At 38.9% G+C, this 23,293-nt stretch overlaps 2 protein-coding genes across 3 annotated transcripts in view; one reads left to right on the forward strand and one right to left on the reverse strand.

Moving 5' to 3' along the window:
• INSYN2A (inhibitory synaptic factor 2A) overlaps positions 1–15,161 on the reverse strand; it is a 32,299-nt gene extending 17,138 nt beyond the window's left edge. The window contains exon 1 of the mRNA XM_075155287.1: positions 12,736–15,161. Within this exon, the coding sequence (XP_075011388.1) occupies positions 12,736–13,931 (1,196 nt within the window). The 5' untranslated portion in view covers positions 13,932–15,161. The remainder of the gene's footprint in view (positions 1–12,735) is intronic.
• The window catches only part of DOCK1 (dedicator of cytokinesis 1), a 321,757-nt gene that overhangs the window by 130,596 nt on the left and 167,868 nt on the right, over positions 1–23,293 (forward strand). The window lies entirely within an intron of this gene.

Below are 23,293 nucleotides of genomic sequence, written 5' to 3' on the forward strand. Positions count from 1 at the left end.
TACTTCATATTAACTGAGTTACTTAAGCACGATTTTACAGAAGAGTGTGTTTATGGTCTGATGGGTATGCTCTTTAGATGATATTGATGTTCATCACACTTCTGATGTACTACCACCAATGAGGATAAACAGACTTGAAGAATTTTTTTTTTGTTGATGTTTTTATTAAAATATAGTGAAACAAATTATCTTAAGAAGGCAGTGGGCCTTTGAAGTGGTTTTGAAGTGACAGTTCTGGCCACACTGAATAGCTGAGAAAGTGTAGGCCACGATTCTCCTCAAGTCTTTGTATAAATGGGTATTGTATTTCCATGCATGGCCTAGTCCTTCTGGGACTATTTATAGCATAGCTAGTTAAACATGCTAACGTTATGTCTTTACAGAATAATGGTATAAAAATAAATAGTCTGGTGGAGAACTTCCCAAAACCTTTGTTTCCTACTGTAAAATATGACAGAGCTAATATTGCTAAAATAACTGCTTCAAGAGAAACTGATCCATACTTACTATTAACATAATTCGTCTTTTGGCAGAATAAGATGACTTCACTATGTCATGTGTGGTTTAGTTGTCCTTATGACTTGAATAAGTCATGTTTTAGCTGTGTAAACTGCAGGAAAATAACTTTTATGTGTTTTGCAGGTTAAAATAAATCCTGCTTAGCCATATAGGTTTAGTCTAACCTAGGAAAGATTTGCCATTCTAGCTCGATGGAAAGTCTCATGTAAACACATTTCTATCAGCAAAATCATGTTTCTGTTGGATTAATATCTGCCTCTGGTTCCCTTAAGAATTTACATTCTGCCATCAAACCAGGAGGTATAAAACACCTCGGGTCAGCCTTCAGCTCGTATAAAGGTGTTCTGAAAAATCACTCACCCAGTAGTCCAGTAGGAAAATTGTTTTAGCCTTACTGCTGCTGTGTTTTCATTACATTCATTACCAATTAGCAGTTTTCATTTATAGATGATAGCAGTACAGCCCGATAAAAATCAAGAAGTGTTGCGCTTTGAGCAATTGTCTTAAGACTTTTGTTTGTTTGAGGTCTACAGCTGGATGCAAACATTGAGTTGTTTCATGCTTTCCAAGGTACGTTGGGTTTTGATGTTTATTTTGGTTTTGTTGTTGGTTTTTTTTTTTTCCTTTTGTTTTCCTCCTTGGCTTTCACCTAAAGATTTTTCTTTTTTCCCCTGGTGTTTGTTGGCATTTCTTATTTGGTTCCCCAGTACAAGCCTGGGAGGATCCTTGGTGTGTCTCCCAGTAAACATGGGCCGCTTACTTCTGTTTGAAAGGATCATTTCCCCTTTATGTGACAATGTAAGAGTTAGCTCCACCAGCAGCGTGGAAGTCCTTGGACTATTCAGAGCAGCTAGAGAGAGGCGTTTCAGTATGCCCTGGATAGGTTAGATTGTCTTGTGTTAGCTTAATTATATTTGCAGTAGCTTGGTTGCGTTACAGAGTAGAAGCCAGCTCTTTGTTACGGTGCTGTAGCTTTTTGCAGAGACCCAAGAAGGGCTGTGGAGCTGTCTCATACCTCTAACATCCACCCGGCTGGAAGCTGTTGCCCGACTTGCTTAGCAAAGTCACATGGACTCTTCAGGATTTGCCTTCATGGTGGTTCTTTCCCATACTGGTCTGAAACTATCAACACAGCTTTTCTGGGAACCATCAGCAGACTTAGCAGCTGCAGCAAAGCTCAGTGCCTGTGCACTGGAGCACACGTGCAGAAATCCGATGGTACAGAGCTCAAGCACAAGCCAGTTTGCTTCTGGGGTATGCTGGGAGCTGGGGAGTGCTCACCGAGAGCCGCACAGGTCTAAGCAATACCAGCTACGTGCCCCTGATCTGAATCACAGTGCCAGAGGCATTGGGTACCTGGACGCAACATTATCCTCTCCTCCTTAGCTTAGATCCCTGACAGTCAGCATCAGTGGCATGGTTTTCTTTAAGTAGTTACTATGTGAGGATTAACTAAAGCTTCCATGAGTACAGTTTTCCTCTCTCTGAGGAAAACGACAGCCCCTGCGTGGCAGGCAGCATGGGAGTGGCACGGTCAGCGGGGCCGAGGATCAGTCCGCCCTGCTCAGTGAGTGTGGCCAGGCAGCCTCTGGCTGCCATCAAAATAGTGGGGAAGACCCTAGTTGTCGTGCTGGGTACAAGTATGTTTTAACACGCACAAAACAAAAAAAACAAAAGAAACGCTGCACCGATTCGCTAACTCATTTTTAAAGGTTATTTTAACTGATGGCAGAGGATGAAAGCAGAAATCCTCTGATGCTCTGAAATAATATCAGAATCTTATTTCCACTCTTTTTTCCTATCTGTTTTGTTATTACAGGGCTAATATTACTCATTTGGTTTCTGAAAATACTTTGAAATGTACAGAAGCTCAACGGTGAGATTTTTCAGACTGTTTCCAAGACAGTAGTTTGTTGTCCTTTACTGAATCCTGACAGTTGGAAGCAGATGACTAATTTTCTTTTTGAGGTATTTGCACTGTGGGCGTATGGCATGACTCCCAAGACAGCAATTCAAGTGCTTTCACCCCGTAAATACATTTTATATTACACTCAGGTTAGTCAGGGAGTGACGGGTTTTTAAAAAAAATACATATTTTAATAGGGCTGTCTAGTGATTTAAAAACACCCACTGAGAATGGAGAGAATTAAAATGTATTTCAAGTGAAATCACAAAATCTTACAGGAATTAGGTGCATATGAGGTCTAGCGTCTCTCTCGAATATTTGTGCCTCTGTTGTCTCATCAGAAAAATCAGGAGGATAATTAAAATGTCAACTCTTTGTATTAATAATAACTCGGGGAATTTGTTTGCTCTAGCTGAGTAGCAACTATATCACTGGTGTATAGTTCTTAGGCCAAACACTTCCAGCGGGTTATCAGGGAGCGCACTCCAGCAGTTACGCTAAGATGAGGTCTTAGCGTAAAGATGAGGTCTCTTTACCCCTTGCACTCTGAATCTCTCTGCTGTGACTTGCCCCTGACCTCAGAGCGTTGTTACTCGGATGCCCTGAGACTTTTGAACCCACAGCTCATCATCAGGTCTGCTGCACCCGTCCTTTTACTGCAGCTTTGGAGCGTGTTACGTTATTCTTCCGAGTTCCCATTACTCCTCCACTCCCAAATCCACCTAATTTTAAAATAAATTTCTTCTGCATGTATTTTTTCGGACTAGCTGGGACAATGCGCTCAGTGGTGTAGTCACCAGGCGAAAATCCCTGCCTCACACCTCCCTCTTGCTCCTACCCTGAGCTGAATTGTTTCTCAACTGCAGAGTGATTATTCAACTCCCTGCACTGGCTAATAGCCCTTCGTCAGCCACAGCACAGAGATTCGTAACTGCACAGTTTTAATGCAAATGAAATCCTCTCAACGGATCAGACGGAAGGGTATTTCATAGGTATGAACTAGTAGTGTGTTTACAGGTGAATAACACCTTGGATTTTCCTTGACTTGGACTTTTAAATTAAGAAGGCTGCTAACAGGCATTGTTTCTATAAAGGGGGGAAGATAGGAGAAATAAGAAGTCTGTGGTATTTTTTCATAATTTCAAAGTGATTGAGATTTCAGTGCAAGCTCAAATACTCTGTGTGCATTACATATATAAGCTTATACCAGCTTACAATAATAACATCAGCCATACTATATGCAAACTAAAGAGTTTGTTTAAAATTCTAAATATTGTGCAGTAGCATAAAATTGAGAATATGGTGTATGATTGCTGGCCATTGATCTTACTGATTGTGTGGTGCTTTCAAGAAGGATGGGGAATTGTATGGAGAAAAAAACAGATGGAAGGACCCTGGAAGTGCTGAACTCTTTTTCTGTTGCAGCTTGAATAACTCTTTGCAGGTCTCAGTACTTTCTATTTTTTGATTTCCTTAAATAATGGTAGTTTGAGATTTCACTGCAGTACAGGAGAATCTGTAGAGCAGCAGTTCAGCATTTGCTTGAGCTTTGTACACAGATGCTCAGAAAGTCTCATCCCTGGGAATTTTTTCTGAGCTTGTGTGGATGACAATGAAGTAAACTAATCTCTTCGCATTTACCAAAGAAATGACCTAAGTCATGCCAGGTTGAACCATTCCAGAGTGTAAATTGCCTTGTTAATGTCAAAATACCTCTGCTCATCTCTACAATCCAGGCTCTCATGCTGATGAATTATTAGACCACACTCAGCTTCTGTCACGTCTTCTCAGGATATTGGAACCAAGAGGAAAAAAAACCTGTGGTATACCCAATAGAGTGCTGTCTATCCTCTTCTGGTTTGTTCACGCAGCAAGTGACGTGGTGAAAAACATCCTCCGTCCTCATCTTATTAGTAAAAGAGGGCTAAGCACAGCTGGACATGTTTGGAGAGATTTCCAATCTCCCTTTGAATGGCAGTTTTCCCTCTTGGTTGACCTGTGACACAGCCGATCCCTATGCTGCTGCTCCATGAAATGCAAAACCAAACCATCTCAATAAAAAAAGCTCAGAATTGTCCCAATTTCGCTTAAGTATTCTATTAAACTGCTGCTTTTCTAAGCGTTTGCTTATGTTATGTTATACATGAAAAAATGGTTCAATGACAGGGAAAAGTAACCTAGCGCAGACTGCAGACAGCGAATACGTGCCCGTGCCCCTGTGTTGGACTGCTCTGCATATTTTAACTTGGTTATCTATTTACTCATCTATCTTCAAAATTCCTCTGTATTTGCAAAGCTCAAAATGAAGCCATTAAGAGCTACGAAACAGTGTAGACCACCTTAGTTTTTTCAAGGTCTGAGCTGAGGACAGTTCCTGGATCTGTAATTAAACAAAGAAGCCAGCGGTGACACAGAGGTGGCATGCAGGGAGGATGGACAGACACGCGCCTAGGAGCTCCTCGCTTAAAAGGTGTTTCCCTCGAGTTTCTGAAATGGTCCAGAGATACTTGAATCCAGCTCAAACTCTTCATCATCTCGAATGCTTGTTTACCCTCAGTTCCCTGAATGTGTTGCACAGGAGCTTTCTTAAGACCGAATTGCATATTTGTGTCTTAATTCTGGAACTGGGGTAGCAGGGAGTCTCAACAGTTTAAAAACAAAACGCCCCTCTTCAGACAAGTCTTTGTCCAGTCAAAATCCATTTTTCCCCAGTCAGGATAAGAGATAAGTATATCTTTGTTTAAGCACAAGGGCTCAGAAGTAGGTGTCAATTAGAAAACTGGGGATTAATGTCTTGGTGAACGAAGAGCAGTGAGAAATTTGACACTATAAAGCTCATTTTGTCTCATTTTTACATGACTGGATAGGTGCCTGGCTCATTGCTCTGTCTCTTTGGATTCTAATACTACCGACAGTCAAAATGCAGTTATTAAAGGATTACTCTAATTGTGTAAAGTGAAAACTGGTAATTCAGTACCTAAATAACATCCTCTTTAAAAGACTGATTTAGCAGAAAAACTCTCCTTGCAGGTATGTAATTTGGACAGCTCAGTGACAGTTGGAAAAGGTTCCCTTATGATCTGCGGTAATTCATATGGATATATTTAGCAAGAACGTAGTCTGCTTACACTTTTTTTTAATCATTCATTATAAGACTCCAACTGTATTTCCAGATTTGAATTGTAGAAGTTTGCTTTTACTGGCCTTTGTGTCACTGCAGCCAATCTGATGGAAAGTCTTGAACTTTAATTTCACTTCAAAGCCTGAAGTGCTGCTGAACCCTGCTGAAATGGGGAGGTGTGGTGGTGAATGATATTTCATCTTGTTTTTAAAGTCTATTGAATAGCAACTAGTTATAAATCAAATTATTTTTCTGAATACGTCAAATACTTTTTCTTCGAATTGTGCCTGTATAGTATATGCAAATAAATAGCTGGAATATATTAGCAAAGTGAGTTATATTTTCTGAGACGCAGAACGTTCCTAGTGTAGCTTTTTGAGAAAACAGAGTAAGCATTAAGATCAAGTAACTTCGGTAAAAAGATGATGTTTCTTTTTTTGTTGTTTTATTTTTATTCCACATACTGGATGTTGCTAACAGTTCACTTTTCATTTTTGTTGATCAGCATTTGTTTGCTCAAGCCTTCCTACCACCATATTCCTAACAAAGGCTGTTTAATAGCTGTAAGCTAGCTATAACAGTGCTCTTTATCTTAAATGTTATAGTATCTAGGTACTCTGAATACCTATGACATATGTTCCAGGGATGTCTGTGAACTCTGAAAGTTTGCCCTTTTTATCCACTCTGACAATTTGATATGAAGCTTTGATTATGAGCAACAGAATAAATTTGTCCAACTCTAATGAAAAATCCTATCTAAAATATAAATCTCATCAAGTTTTGAAGGTCTATGAAATACTGTGCTACGAAATACTCATGTTACCTGCCCTTGTAAATCTAACTCCAGATTGTTTTTTAGTGATCTAATTCAGAAAAAGTGTAATATGAGGTTAAACCTTAGGTGATGATGGATCTTTTACCTTGAATGACACTGGATCTTTTAATGATCGATCTTATATAATCAGCTTTCATTTGGGGTTACTGAGAATTTTAAATAAGAGGGCTCAAGGGTGCTCATGTGGACTGACAGTAGGTATTGAAATAGTCTCCATTAGATGATACGTGGGTTTGGCATATAATGAAATGGTTCCAGTGACGAGGTGTGTTGAGCTGTGAGAGGTGTCAGTGTGTAGCGTATTGCTCTGCCACGTCTGCTTGATTTGTGCTTGGGGGAAATACAGAAGGGAGAAGGCTGGACTACTGTTTCATAGCTTGGAAAACCAGGTTACTTATGGGTGAGGGCAGGTAAATGGACTTTTATGGTATCTTAATACTTATCCTGCTTTCAGGGAAGGGTAAGCGAGCATCTGAGAGATGGCTGAGGGATGAACTGTACTTGGGAAATGAGCACAGGGCAAGGGGGGCAGCACTTGTCACAGGTCCACATGCAAAGAATTCATCTTAAAACTGCTTTAGTGACCTAACGGAAAAGCATAAATTATCAGATAATGTACTTTGCTTCAATATAGCTCAAAGTTTATAGTGTGACACATACACCTTTTGGGCAATGATGAAGCCTGACGGTTCAGCTATTAATAATTAGAATTAACTGTATACTTAAAAAAGAGAGGGAGTAGTTATATGAATGCCTGTAAGAAAAGGAAGACAAGGGTGTTCTGTTGCTGTTGGAACTAGAAGATAAAAACTGCTACTACAGTAGTCAAATACTTCACTCTAAAACTGATCTTTGTGGAAGCAGCAGAGAAAATGGTATGTATGGATTAGAATTTTAAAAAACCACCCAACCATCCACTGGCCCAAGGATCGCAAGATCCACAAAGCACTGATTTGTGCAAAAATTATTTATTTTCCTTGACTAAGGAACATGCATCCAAAGAGATTTCCTGTCTCTGCCTTAGAAAGGTGAACTGTTACTATCTCCAAGGAGTTTTGCTATATCTGTGTTTGGGAACGATCTGTAAGTGATGCACACTCTGAAATACAACGGCTGTAGTGAGGGTAAAGAGATGAGAATTAGGAGGTGGTTTCAGGTAGAGTAATAGTCAGAATGAATGCGACGGCTCCAAACGACAGGCAAAATGGATGTATGTAACGATCACAGAGTTGAAAATAAAGCTAGTCATCATAGTCCTTTTCCAAAGGACTGCTGCTACAGTGTCTTAAAATCTGGTGGCACTCAATACATGATACAATTTGTGCATCACAGATGGAATTTGTTGTATTCTTTCTGGTTTTCATATATTTATTTGTAGTGCAGCTGTTGTCTGCTGTTAAGCTTATCTATCTATTGCTTCCCTCCATTTCCAGGTTTTCTCTTAGAAACGATTTTCTTAAACTTTTCCTTTGCCATGTCTGTAATTGAAAAAGCAAAACAAAACCAAAGGGGGGGGGGGAATCCCAAACGAAACCATCTCATATTATTTCTGCAGCTAGCACGTTACTTCCAAAGGCTGTGCTTTCAGAGGCTGTATTCTTGTAAACTCTTTAAGCTTTCTTTTCTCCTTATGTGAAATAAGGAACTCCCCAGTTTTTAGGAGTATTGGCTTGTGTGTGTAGATGGATTGAGTTAGACAGCAGAGGTTGTTACTACCTTTATTTGTTCTGTCTCCTTCGTCTGAGCTGAATAGCTGGACTGGACTTGAAGTAGCTTCTGAAAAGGAGAAAAGCAAACAATCTGGGCAATAATTGCTTTGGCTATCTGACTTTCATTTGCCATCGTTCCTGAGTCAGGATGGTAAGTTTATGCTCAACTCTCGTGACCTTGAGGATGATTGCTTGCAGTATTTTTAAGACAGAAGTATTTGAGTGAGGATGCTGTCTCTGCACCGGGTGGAGCTCTCCTCTCCTCTTTGATACAAACGTCCATCCAGACACACACAGTATTGGTTTATTTTCTGCTTAAAAATGATAATAAATGACATAAATATCCCTTATTCATTGGAAAATATGAAATGACATTTAAATTCCGTCCATGAGACCATATTCTTTCAAAGCCTCTTCGAAGGAGCCTGGGACTTCTTGTTTCATGAATGTTTGTTGAGAGCTCTTCAAATTCCTGAACCACTGTTGACTAATAAATGAATATAAATTATCTCTGAAACAGGTTCATTTAACTCTTGTCTAATGTGTAGCATTTGGCCTGTCAGAGTCAAAATACTGTGACTTATTTTTGTATGGCAAATTGAGTACTTTGTTCATTAAAATTGCTGATTTGTTGTATAATAAGAAGGGCTTAGATTACTGTTACTTTTCACGGTAATGATTTAAAGGGCAGGTCATCGGTGTTCTCCCGCAGCAAAATATTTTTGATTATCTGTTCATCTCCTGTTACATATTTCATAGGTGTTAGTTAGCCAGGTTTTGCAATTAGTGACTTGCATTTTGCTTTCAATCCTGTCGGCCTTAGTGAGGCTCCATACAGAGCAGAATTTGGCTTGCTTAATTGAATGGACTGTATCTAAATACAGACACATATGTCTATAGTTGATATAGATTGCTAATAGTTTACTAGAAGATAAAGCAAACATCACTCGGAGCATAAAACTTGTTTTGTGTTGTAAAGCTGCACCTTGCATCATGTAATATTCAACATTTTTTCAACTTTGAGCTGGGAGTCTTAATTGAAACTCTAGCTCTGTTACTTTTATTCATGCATGACTTAACACAACATTGTTGAATGCTTTTTGCTGTGATGTAATTTTTTTTTTCTTGTAGAAGCTTCCACATAGCAAGGTATAATTACCATTTTGCCAAAGATTTAGTAAATAATGATGCAAATAAGAAATACGCAGTTTTAATAATTCCCTTTGGTATTGAGGGGGTCACAGGCTAGCAATAATGTTTTCTAGCCCCATCCCCAAATCTACTATGTGTTATTTAAATAGATTTAATGCATTAAAATTATGCAGTGCCTGATGGTAAGAGCTGTGTTTCCTGATGGCCCAAATTTTGCATTCTGTGAACAATAAATGGGGCCTGATCCCAGGTCAGAGGAAGAGACAGGTCACGCTGCACCCTCGAAGTCTCGGATTTGGCAGAGCAACGTGAGCCTTTGGCTCCGTCGGGTGTTAGAGCTGCTCCGTGTTTCTCTTCTTCCTCCGGTGGTTTTCCCCTTTCTTTTCAGCAGAGTTGAGTGCTATATGTTGTTGCTAATTGCAGATAATGTAGTACTGACATTTTGAAAAGTATACATAGATGATATTCACCCAAAGGACGATACTACTACCTTCAGAGATGCTGATACAATTTTGCCAGCATAGACTTATTTAGTGATGAATTGCAGTAATAGCGGTTCAAGACCTACAGCATATTAGTGAAAATGAATCCACTGAGCACTAGTCCCATGGCATTACAGCAGCGCTTAAAGAACACTGATTTTCTTGAAGGGAGAAAAATCTGATTAAGAGATTTAGCTATGGGTTTGTTTGCGTTTTCCTTTTTTCTTTTTTTTTTACCAGCAGTGTGTTATTTGTATTTGTTTCCTGATGAATGTTATTGTAAGGAATTTAATACACATAAGAAAACCAGGAGAGTACCATAAACACAGAACATTGTTTTCTGTTTTAGCAGATGGAAGATTTGTATATGCTACAATAGGCAGAGACGTAGCAGTAGTACTGCTTCTAATTTCTTGTTATAAACTGACCTAACACCTGGTTATAAAAGGAAAAAAGATCAACATGCTAAAATTGAGAAGATATGTTATAGTTAGTGTACACAGTGGTGGGTCTCTGTCGCAAAAATGTTGTAGAACTGAATGCAATAATTGGAAAGAATTATTCTAATAAAAGGATGGGGCAACCTATTGTTGAAATAGTCGTCTAATTTGAAGGAAATAGGGATAAAGACAGGCTTCATGTTAATAATGCGTTGGTGCTTTGCATGAGGTCAGTGTTCTTTCAGCTCTGGAGTGTGATCAGTGGAGAACAGAAATGTCCCAAGCATAATGCTGGACTCCTTTGTGCAATCTGCTTTAAAGTCACCCAGGTGCTAGAAAATTAGAGGGATCTGGAATTGCTAAAACAGGAGAAAATATGCAAGTATGCATCTCCCTTCTTTTCTCCTTCCCCATCTCTTCATCCTTCATGTTGAGCTGGGAGGGGGCATGTTTGGGACATGCCTAGAGCATATAGAAGAGTAGCTGAAAGCAACTCCAAGTAGAAACCCTTTTCTGCTCTCGGTTAAGTTTTAAGGCAGCACTTTTGTCTGTCATCGTGTTTAAAACAACCCCCCTATCTGAAATCTCACTTTGATTTGTAGATACTTTGCTTCCAATTTTTATAATTAACCTCGACCACTGGTGTAACTGCCACCAGTTTTACAGTTAATGTCAAAGAATCATTAAAATATTTTAATTGTCTCTTCCACATACCACAACATGTTTGAAAAGATTTCAAAATGTGTGATGTATCTTTAGGTGGTGATTTCACCATTGCTGGAGAACCTATGGGGGGAAAGTAAAGGAGTGCTAATAAATACGCTCTTTTTGGTCAAATATAATGTGGTCTTGCCAGGCTCTAATACACAAGTCTGTGTATAAGAGGCAGAGGAGATATTCTGAAGAACTGGGGTTTATGGATAGTTCCACTATTTTAGGGCTAATATAGGCTACAGCTTTGTCAGGTTGACAGCTACAGAAGGATTATTTGAAGATACGAGCAATCATTGATAGTTTGGGCAAGACCTGTTTTGTGCTGAGGGAAGGGGTACGCTCCTAACGTTGGCTACATTAAATGGGTCTGCCTATGTGAGGGCAATAAAAAAAAAATAAGTATTTGCTGCACCTGTTGCTCTACTATCTTTGGGAAAAGATAAAAACCTGATATATAAGTGTATGGGGGAAGCAGATGACTTTGTGGGTAGATGTGTGTGTTCATACACACAGAGTTCTCGATGATCAGATGATGAGTTATGATGAGGAAATATTTTTCTGTATTTTGTAATTTGACAAGCAGCATGCCACTTCTTTCCAGATCTCCTGCAGTTTCTGTAAGTTAAGAAAGTCAGAGGAATACTTCTTCTGAATAATAATTTAAAAAAATAGAAATCAGTAAGCCTGAGTTGCTTTCAGTTAGATCAAGAAGCTTCCCAGTCTGAAGATCCAGGATTTGACAAGGATTTAAAAATACTATAACCAGCTGTGAAATAAGCTAAAAATGCTAAGGCTATGTTGACAGCATTGTCCAACAGCTAAGATGATTTTTTTAATGAAAAATATTTTGAATTTTTAGGATTAACAAGATGATTTCTATATTCCTAGAGAAAGAGCTGAATTACAAATCTTAAGATGTACCTTTTTGACTCAAATGAAAACATGTGCTGCTTCAAGTAGCATGAGCTACTGCTTTCTAATTTTAAAATCCAGATTTCTTCTGACAAATTGTGATTTAATTAGAGAAGTATTTAAAAACACACAAACAGTGCACATACATTTTGAGGTGCATTCATTGAATAAAGATTAGTGAACTCAATAAGTAAGTCTGCAAAATGCTTGTTAAGGTAATGTAAGAGACGGGTTGAACTGTCTAGGTAAAGGCTAAAGGTTCTACCGTGTTACAGTAACTGTTATTTGTAATGCCTTATAGGTTGATTTAAGTAACGTAAGTTAGGGATAAACAAAATTTTGTCTCTTTATGCTTGAGTTTGTCATGTGTAGAGTAGTGTGAATGCTGTAAAGAAGACTTTGATATCCAAAGTTTTAATTTAATTTCCTTCTGAAAGAAATACCATTAAAAATTCAGAAGGTGAAAGAAAAACAGACAAGATTCATATGCCATTAATGGAATTATATTAAGAGTTGTAATAATATCCCTTAATCTTAAAAAGGTAATTCTCTTACAGAATTAAGGTTTTTCTGCTGCTTTTCATGCCTTGTGAGGTATTATGGTTAATACAAGTTGCTGATGTGAAAGCATCCTCGCTAATCCTGTTTGGAGAGCGGCTTGTTCTGTGCTTGTTAGAAAAGGTACAGGACGAGATATTATAGGTCCTTCATTAAATAACTACTTAATTACATCCTAGGACAAGCAGATCCCAAATCTGCGAATACTGCTGGCTGGTTTCCCCAGGACTCGCCTCTAAAGCAGCAAAACTTAGTCCGCGTGTGAAGCACAATGCATAATGTCTTGGCGTGCTGCAGAGGAACTGCGCGGTGCTGGATGTAAATTTACATTAGCAAATTCAAAGGCATTTAAAACAGCTTATACTCATTTAAAAAGCTTCTACTCACCCTTCTCTGTGAGCTTCTCCTTTCTCTAGCTCCTGTATAACACCCAACAACACTTTTATGGTTTCCTGACTAGAGCTGATCAAATTTTCCATCATCTGAAGCTGCGCTTTTAAGTCCACAACTTCCGTGTGAGGCACGATTTGTTGGCATTCCTCGCTCACCGCCACGGCCGTCTGGCAAGGCTGGTTCTCCTCCATAGGCGAAACGTTGATCTGAAGGGTCTGTTCGTTACATTCGGTGGCTTGGCACTGCGCCCGCGACGAGCAGGCTCGAGCATCTCCCGCCTGGGGCTGAACACCGTTCAGGTGCACGGTCCCCTTTTTGTCCTCCTCGGCTGCCGGGCACGGTGACCAGTCGGGCTCGGCCGTGAGATCTGGCAGGTCGGGCTGCGAGGCGTTTGAACCGGCCACCGGCAAATAAACGGTGGCCACCTCAGTCTTGAAGACCCTCCCGTGGAGGGGCTGGGCGGCCTCCTCGCTCCCCGGCCGCCCCGCCGCCTGTTTCCCTCGGCCGGGTGGCCGGGCGGCGGCGGGCTCCTCCGAAACGGGGTCGGCCGAGTTTGGGAGAGGAGGAGGAGGCGGCTCTTTGGGAGAGCTGTGCAAATCGCTGCTTTTCCAGGCCTCGGCCCCGTTGTCGTGAGATCCCGCGCTGGTGCGCTCGCTGATGTGGGAAATGAACTCCGCCGTCTGCAGGCTGCCGGCCTTCTTGCCCCACTGAACGGCCTCCCCTGAGCTTCTGCCGTCTTTGTCCTTAGCGTCTATTAGAAACCCGTTGTTTTGACTCTTAAAGGTGTCGACAGTCGAGGCGCTTTTGAGAATATTCCCTTTTTTCCGGTCCAGAGGAAAGGTCTGGTAACACTTTTTAAGATCGGGTGACGTCTGAACTCCTGTGCTCCTGGTGACGTTGGGTATTGACCTCCGGGCAGGCACCGTCATGTACTTGCGATAAGCCGTTTTGTAGGAAACGGGCTTGGCTTCCCTCTTGTCGGGATCCTGTGTAGTGGACAGCTCTTTGTCCCTCTGCTCGTTCTGGGCCTCGCAGATATCTTTAAATCTCACCTGGAGGGCTTTGTTTCGTTTCTTAATCTGCCGGTTGGGATCCAGTGCGTATTTCATCTCCAAAGCGAGCGAAGCTGCTGGCTCGACTTCGCTTTCCGAGGTGGTGAGTAAGCATTTGCTGGGCTCCTTACTCACCATGGTGCCTGCATGCAAAAACAGTTCAAAAAGCCTCGTGTTACAACAGAAATGCTACTTTCCCCCCCAAGTTTGCAATATTTGAGCTTATTTCCTGTGCTTTGACTGAAACGGCTGCCACTTCCAACCTTTTTGCTCGATTCTCTTAATTAAGTCCTAGTCCTTCATATTAGGCTTTGTCCTTTTGCTAGAAAATGGTACCTTTTATCTCAATTTATTAATACCTGCTCCTCAGAGAGGGTAAAGGTATGCCATTCCTGGGTTATAGGCGAAGTAGTAGGACTGGGAGCAGGCTGGTACTTCTGCCGGGTCACAAAAACCGCTGCTAGCTGGGCTAAATCTTTTTTTTGTGGCACCCAGAAGGTTTTCCAGACCCCTTTTCAGAGGACAGGCACCACGGCTGTCATGCTGGGTGTGCTGGCTCGGCACTCGGACTTCACTGCAGGGCAGTATGGGCTCTCAGGAGGCAAGTCATCTGAATTTACTTGATAGTTAATAAAAAGTAGAGGGAAAATGAACAACAAGTGTCTTTGTACAAATAAAGAAAAGTCTAGAGCGCTGACCACCCTTAATGCTCCTTTAAGGCAAATGTTTAGTAGCAAGAAATGTCAAATTGGCATTATTTTTTAGAGTATGCTTGCTTACGAAACATGTTTCTTCTGTGTAATGTACCCTGCATCTTTGCAAGAAATTAATTGGTAGAGGTGTCATTATTTGGATTTTTTTAAAAACGTACCTCATAGCTAAACCTAAAACCTGGATATAGATTAATTATTATTAGCAACTGGTTGGTACTGCTGTATGCATAAAATTTATGAACTATTGAAGTTTGTGGAAGAAGTCAGCAGTGCATCAATTAAGGTTTTGCTTCAAATGCAAAACAACCCATCCTTTACTAGAAGCAGTAATATGCCTTTATAATAGAGCTTCTTATCCCAAAGGATCCTAAAGCACTAAAAAAAAAAAAAAACCCACAAAAAACCTGTGATGATTCACAAAAATGACTTAATCTGCTATTGAAATATAAGCACCTCCTCAAGGATGAAAAGATGCCAACTGCTTAACACAGCACATAGCAAAAAATCCCAACAGCTCTATTACTGTACAGATCGTATGGGATCTGTAGTAACTGGATAGTTAAGACCTCATTTTTACACCTCATTTGAAGTTGTCAGTTTTACCCTCCTATTGCACAACTCTCTCCCTAATGCTGAGATTTACTGAATTACCAAATTCCCACGTAATCCAAGTATTTTGCATGTATCTCCTATTTAAAGACCAATGTACCCTCAGAGGGACTCAGAGTACAATGCAAAATGAGTAAAGGGACTTTCAGGTGTAGTATTTGAAATGCATTTTTAATTAAAATTCTTTTGTCTATTAAGTAAAAGATGTGAAACTCTTTAAAGAGTTAAGTGCCACAATAGGGTTTGTTTTATAAAGTCAACTCAGTGGCACAAGTGAGTGAATCCTTATGACTAGTCTATATTTAATTTAAGAAAACATAATGGAGAAATCATTTTCAATGGAAAATTGAATGTTTATGGGTTTTTAAAAGCATTAAATAGTAACATTTCCCAAAAGTTATTAAGACGCACAAATGTGCATGGCAGACAATCTGTATACTGCAAGGTTGGATTTCTGGGTTATCACATTGCTTTCAAAAAATCTCATACAAATGTGTCATTACTTTTTTTTCCCCCCATGTTTTATTTCCCCGGTCCCAGTAATTTGCAAACAAGTAACTGAAATATTCTGGAGTCTGCATATAGTTTGCTTTTTTCTATGTAACTTGTCAGGTTCAGGTAGCAGTGAGTGAGCAGCAGTCATTTTAGAAGGGGAAGCTTCTATCTGAATCTGTGTGATGTAGTAGCAAGTCTGTAGAAGAAAGCAAGAAGGGGGAAGATTCAGGTCAAAAATGTTCAAATAATGGACTAGATTGCTAAATACTAGTTTTCAAACTATGTATGTATATACAGACCCAGTATCTGATACCAGGGTGACCAAGACCCTCTTTTGGGGGAGAGAAGATTATAAAATGTAAATGCTGAAGGGAAGCCTTTAATACATGATGTACAAATATAGAGAAATTTTTGTGGGGGGAAAAAAATAAATTAACTACATATGAATGTCAGGAATTTTTTGTTCCAGTTGAAACCCTAAATAAGGAGTCAGCTGTGCTTTGTGGGGAATATTAGTATCCTGTACTGGCTGTTTTGGGCTGTCTTAATGTTTGCCGAGTGAAGTTATGCCTTTATTTGAGAGACATTCTGCATACAGAGCCCCACTGGTTCACAGCTTCCAAAGATAGTGATGGTAGGAAATCCATCCATCCATCCATCCATCCATCTATCTTGGGGTGGAATTTTGGAATGCTTTAGTGAATAATGAAGTGCTTTATAAGATACAAACCTGATCCATTAGCCTGCAATTGGACAGACATTAGCTTTAGAAACAGCTAAAATATGCTTTAAAAACTACCGTCAAAACCAAAAACTCTGCACTTTCATTAATGTAGAACTACTGGAAGCAAACCTTCCATAACGGTCTGGTAAATTAATGAGTTTACCAAAAAACTAAATACAGTAACACAACAGCCATTATATTCATCGGTTTTCAAATCTGATAATGTGAGTTCATGCACTACAAAGAAATTGTAGCACATATGAAATGTTGCATTTACAAAGATGTGAAATATTCAGTAATTATGTCTGAAAAGAGGGCACACATTTTTATCCATGGAAGAGGCTTACAAAAATTGGTTGTTAGATCCAAAAGTCACGTATTACAAACATCTCTTAGGATACCTCAGAGTTGTCAAAGTGGGTTTTCTGGCACTTGGTTACTTGACAGTAGGATCCACTAACATACAATTTATTCTGAAGTATTGGCTTGATATTTTATCAGTGTACTGCTGACCTGTCTCAAATTTAAGATTGTTTGAGATACCACTTTAATTCCATGATCTTTGGGGCTGCCGCATCACTGGGTCTCTTTGGAATGACTTAATAGATGGAATTAATGGAGTCCATAACCCAGACAAAACCAGGAGTCTGGTGATATTCGACAGAATAGAAATAGATAAATGGGGTATTGTATTCTGTGATGCAGTTAATTTTAAGCGTGTCTTTAATAGCCAATAAATTGATTCTTCAAAAATTGCTTGTCTCCCTTTCCCAATTGCACAAGCGGATTTATTTAGCTAATCTAGAGTTTGCTATTCCCACTAGTAACTTGGACTAATAATTTTATAGATATCTGTGATTAAGAATGACAATAACCAAAAGAACTAGATTTTTTCAAGCCTTCTTTGGATCTCAGTGTCTCCAAGGAGAACTATATGTGCACATTTGATAGAAGGACGGTTGAGCAAACTGTTGATTGCGAGTTAAATATTTAACGTGGAAGAGTTTATATGATACTTTTTTGTTTTGTTTCCTTTTTGTTTTGGACAAGGCGTTAACTCCAATTTTGGCTTACTTAGGCACTAGCATTTACAACGTCGTCTCCTTGGGAGGCTTTCCTTAATCATTCAACCTGTACTTCGGATCAGACCATGCTAGAGGTCTGCCCTCTTTCTGCTGAAGTTAGTGCCAACATTCACACTGATTTCCTGGGGAACGGGAGCATGGCATGGGCACAGCCTGGACCCAGACTGGGAGACTGAAAAAGGAAATCTTGTCATAATAGGTTTCCTTTCCCTGCACTATTTATCTGTAATTCTGCTGCCCATTACTCAGATCGGTAGTGTTTTCTGGAACACAAGGAAAGGCTGGCATACATAAAATGCGTGGCTGTGAAATGCAATAGGAGCTGCAGGATTTCTGGATACTTCAGGAAACTACTGAGACTGAGTTTCTCAGTTTCATGAGTACTGCAGAGTTTATGGCTTACTCTGTCAGGGGGCTAATAAAGGCTTTGAATTTTAGTTGCACATGCCAATTAAATACAGATAATAGATTTAAACTTTTTGTAGTTACTCTAAACAAACCCTGATTGCATGAGATGATTTGCTAAGCTAAATATTTAAGTAATCACAGAGCTTATTTTTCAGTTTTTAGCCTTGATTTGTTTATAAACTTCTGGTTGATTACTCTTAAGCAGTGTTCCCTTATGTTTGAATATGGAAATAAACTATTAAATAATAACAATAATAATAAAGTGATGCACAGAGAAGCCTTAAGTTAGTACAAAATCTTCAGGGTAAGTTATGGAAACCACCACCTTTGTTATTTCAGGTTCTCCATAGCATGTTTTATTCAATTAAATAAATCCTTCCCTTTCAGTTCTCCATTTATTGATGCTGTCCGGATTTCTTCCCCTCAGTTCAGCAATGCAACGGGCATTTCTAGGAAGGAGACCTATTTTATGTGATTCATGTCTCAATTATGAGGAGCGGTGGGTTCCCTGTTCAAGTCTGTGTCAGCAGGTAAAGTTTAGGTACATAAGTAAATCTTTGCAGGACCTCCACTCTTAATCCAAAACTCTGCAAAGTCACAGCACTATAAGGTGAATTATAGGGTTGAATTTCTGGACTGATTTGTTAATGAAGGAAAAGGAGATTTGTAGCTTACCTGATAATTTAAATTTTATTTCTGTCAGTTTTATGATACAGAAGTATACTCAAAGACTAAATGTGTTAATAAGCAGAGTGGAGTTAAATTTTCCAATTTCCAAATGCTGATGAAAGACATAGATTTCAGTCTCTGTATTTTCAGACCAAATGAAGGCTTTAGAGATGCAGCTGTAAACTTCTGTGCACGTATTAAGAGCACACAGGTTTTTTGTGCAGGTATGCAATAGCTTAAAGGAAAAACAACGCGAGGGATTGCAAATAATTGGGCTTTACCATGTAAGGGAAGGCTCATTAGTGATCTGCAACATCTTTACGCTTCTGAATATATCAAGGCTATACTTTCTCAGGAGAAATCCCCGCTGCCTCGTATGCCATTTTTCTATGTCTAAATATTATCATAAAATTTAATAATGCGTATTTGTTTTCCAAAAACTATTTGATGTCTATAAGACATCTTGTAAGTGTATACATAGAATATAATACACTTCTATTGTTAAAAATAGACATTTGAAAGAAACTTGGATTTACTTCATATAAACGAATACAGTGTAGAAGCCTGTTCTATGTTAATTCTAAATACACCACTGTGTAAACTGGTTGTAGCAACCTGAAGATATTTTACATGTAATTTAAATGTTTTTCTTAATTTTGAGTTACATAGACTGCTTCTAATATCATGTTATTTCTTTGACTTTCAGACATTTTGACTTCATTAATTTAGGAGTATTTTCAGTCTTTTAAAAGGAATCCAATTTTTGGATTAACTGACTGTGTGGTTATGATACAAACTTAAAAATCATATACTAGTATCCTAAATATTAGTAAGCAATGTCCAGTAAACAAAATTGTACTGATAAAAATGTTGGAAAGTATAAATGATCTTAACCAGTTATTAACTATTAGCTATTTGCAGAAACTTCTCCCGTGTATAACAAATTTATAGAGTTTTAATGCACAAGAATGAGGATAAAATGAGACTTCTGGATAAATTCAAGGGTGCAGGTATGCCCAATTTTTGTGGTGTAAAAAGTACTGATGACTATTATTAGGAACCCCCCCCAATGTATCTATTGATCTACAGAACTGACAGACCAGTCTGTCTTCCTTTTATCAGAATTGTTCATGTAGAATAATAGAGTTAGCAGTGCTGGTAAATGTCAAACTAGTATTTTTTTTTTTAAATCTGTTTTGAAACCCTTAGGCACCGAACTTGAATTTTCTCTCTCTTGAACTTCCTTATTTATTGCTCGATATTGAATTCATTCTTATTGCTGCATTTATGTATCCTGTATTTTATCAAGTAGAGGGTGAATTGCCCTAGCCTTATAATCTTCCTGTTTTGAGAAGTTTGCTCCACTTCAATGAATTACAGAGCATTACTACCATTTGCCTAAATCGGTGCTTTTCAGCCTGTGGTCTGGAGACGCTTGGAGATTTCTCACCTATGTTATTGCTGTACATAAAAAAGAAAGCTCCTGTATGCTCCCTAGCAAAATTACGGTTTGTGAAGGGGGGGGTTATATTTTCACTGAAAAAATTACGAAGTTCTACAGACGGATACAAAGTCTACTAACTTAGACTGATCCTTTATTTTTTAGTTACATTCTCCTGCAAAAACCAGCTTTGGGATGCATTATTTAGAAATAAATAATACTTAGAAATGCATTATTTAGAAATAATGCATTGCACTGTAAACTACGTACGTTTGGTAGAGTTGTGATGGTTCTTAGTATAATTTCAAAAAATGGATCTATCGATCATTTAGTTTCAGCGATGACATATGATAGATTTGTAATTGCCTTGAAAGTCTTCCTTTGGAATGAACATGATCATACGGCATTTGATTTATCTTTTTTTTTCCCTCCCACCCATTGGTAGGCTCTGTAAGAACTATCTATAAAAATAATATCCTAGCTAATGGCTGAGATAGACATTAAATGCCTTTAAATGCTCTTGTGAGCTTTAGCTTTAGAACTAAGTGGCAACAAATAAAATGTATGATTTAATAACCCTGTAGAATTTTAGATAAAACAGGAATCTATTGTAGGATAAACTATTTAAAATTTTCCGTACAAAACAAAACAATTTCCCTGATGCACAAGCTGGTACATGCTATTTTCTATAATTTTGACATGTCTACTATGCATTCTGAACACAAGTTTTAATAATACTTAGGTTTTGTGGCTTCCTATATTGTTACATGCATAAAATTAAAAGGAATCCATTCAATGTGATAAAATTCTGTACAATAAAGGTTACTTTTCCCGTAATAGTTCGTGCAAGTAATAGTAACGCTAACAGGAGATTTGCACTTGCATTAAAACAATATGGACCCTTGTGGTCTGAGTTAATAACTATTAACTTCATGTTGGAACAAATGCAATGTCAAAAGATATTTTCTGTCAATTCACAGTGCTGCTGTAATGTCAAACATTTGCTAGGATTTAGTGTACTGGAAAAAATAACATTACTATTAAAAGAATTATGCTTATTTTTCTTACTGTGCTATGCAGCTATTGCTACTATGAAAATCTGAGTAAAGGTTTATTAGCATTATTTTGCCATGTAAATCTGTGCAACTCTGTCAGCAATACAGCTGGTACTCGCAGTATAAGGATGCTGCTGAGGATGTGTTGCTAGGAGAATCACAAATAGTTCTGCTTATACTGTACTGTCTTCCAGGAGTCCAAAAGCCAGCGTACTTTCACTGGAAGGGTTTTTCATTTTTATGGGACTTTCTGTTAAATAATTTAAATAGCAAGCTGTTAAGGAACTGTCTTTAAGCTCATTTTTATCTGCGTTATTGTTGAATAGTAACTTTTAATTGTTCTTAGTAAACATCAATAGTTTTTGTGGGTGTTCAAGGAAAAAAAACCACCACCAAATGACAGGAAAAAAAGCAGTTCTATTCTTTAGCTTCGGCCAACAGGTTTGCAGTGATCTGGGTCCTAGGGACTAAGAACAAGCATCTACATCAACTGCAGCTTATTTTCTTTTTCATTGTAGCTTTCCAAATGTTGGGTAGAGTAAAGAGGAAAAATGAGATAAGCGGGTTCCAACTCCATGCTTCGGTCTTGCATCTTCAGCTTTGCTGTGCAGGTAATGGAAAGGCACCGCAGTGCTAAGTGTGGGTGCAGTGCAAGGGATGCAGATCGGTCCGTTCGCCTGGGAATGCAGATAATCTCATTGTATGGAAAATGTGTTTTGTAGTCTGTGCTAGAGCGTACTACAAATGGGAGATGGCAGTCGTGAAAGACTTTCCTGAGGTCAGTGGTTGTAAGTGGTTCTGTTGCATCAGAACATTGTCAGCTCTTTCTACTTGGATTAGGGTTACACGCAGACAAGCCTTGGCAGGGTGTGAAGTGGCGCTAAACAAGGCCGGTGGGTAATTTAGGTCTAAAACCTGACATCATTAGCAGGATATTAACTGGTGAATAATATCAGTCTAGGAGATTTGTATTTGCGCTCCAGTGCTGTCAGCAGTGATCAGGAAATAAGGACTGTGTAATTTTCCACCTTCTTGAGGAGCACATTTGTGAACAGTTTCTGGTTTCAAGCAGGTTCTGGTTCTGGCTCTGCTGTAATTGTAAATTATCAGTGTACAGTTAGACCTGAGCGTGCTGATGTTGGCGAAAGACGAGAGAAGTACACAAATCAGTTTGACTTCTGCTATAGCAAAGGCTCGCACACAAATGAGCATTAGTTACCCAAAGAGAGTGTTATTAGTAGGGCGAAAAGCTATGCTTTAATTGCTATACTGCAAGTGAATAGTAGTCCCGAATGTTGCAAAACTTCTTTCATAAAAGCTAGTTCTAAGATGCTTTTGAAATAAGTAATGTGAAGGAAGAGCCAAACTCTGACATGAGGGGAAGTTGTCTTAAATCTGAACATCGGTGCGAATGCTCCAAATCTCAACTCCCCAAATCTCAACTCCCCAAGTCTCAAGTTCTCATCAAACCTGAGGACTCTGGGAGACGGGTCGGAGTTGATGGGTAGCACTGGTGCAGACGGCTCATTCCAGGTCACCAGGGAAAATGTTTTTGGTTCAATGTGGGAAGAGCTATGTGGAGAATGAAGAGGGAAGCAATGAGGGTGTGCAAAGATGATGTGGAGATGTTGAATAAATTGCTTCCAGGTTTCGTGGACCTGGGACAATGTGGAGTAAGATCTCAAACATTCTGATGATGGTGTTTTAGGATGGGTTATTTGTGATATGGATGATTAGGAAGTGTATTAAAGTAATAATTAGAGATCGTCTTAAGAATATTCATATGCCCCTTTTGTCCGTTTGAGTTATATGCTCTGCTTGTCTGAAGCTGCAGGATCGTGGCTGCATTCTGATTATTAATCAGAATTGCCTGATAATGCTCTAGGCACCAGAACTGTCTACTAGACAGATAATTTGCATTACATTTATTGTGGCTTTGTGTGTTTTTACGCTATCACAAAGCGTGAATGCAAGAATATAACACATTATTCTCACCAACTTGCTCAGCTAGGACTACCTAAAATACACAGATTGATCTTGAATTCAGCAACTTAGGCTCAGTCTACAGAATGGATCAGTGTTATCGGTGTTACCAGGCAGTTCAAGCATAATTGCTGCTGAATTACTCTCTTCAGCATGTGGATGTTTTATCTGTCCCTTTGTCAGCTCCTTAGAGATATTGCTGTGTTTTATTTGCCAGTGGCCTTGATACACAAAAAATGTATTAAACTGATCCACAAGTTAAATTTCTTTACTTGTGAATATCTCCTCATTTGTTTCTGATTGTATTTGCAGAAGAGA

The sequence above is a fragment of the Calonectris borealis genome, chromosome 7 (genome assembly GCF_964195595.1).
Source record: "Calonectris borealis chromosome 7, bCalBor7.hap1.2, whole genome shotgun sequence".
In the NCBI taxonomy this organism is placed as follows: Eukaryota; Metazoa; Chordata; class Aves; order Procellariiformes; family Procellariidae; genus Calonectris; species Calonectris borealis.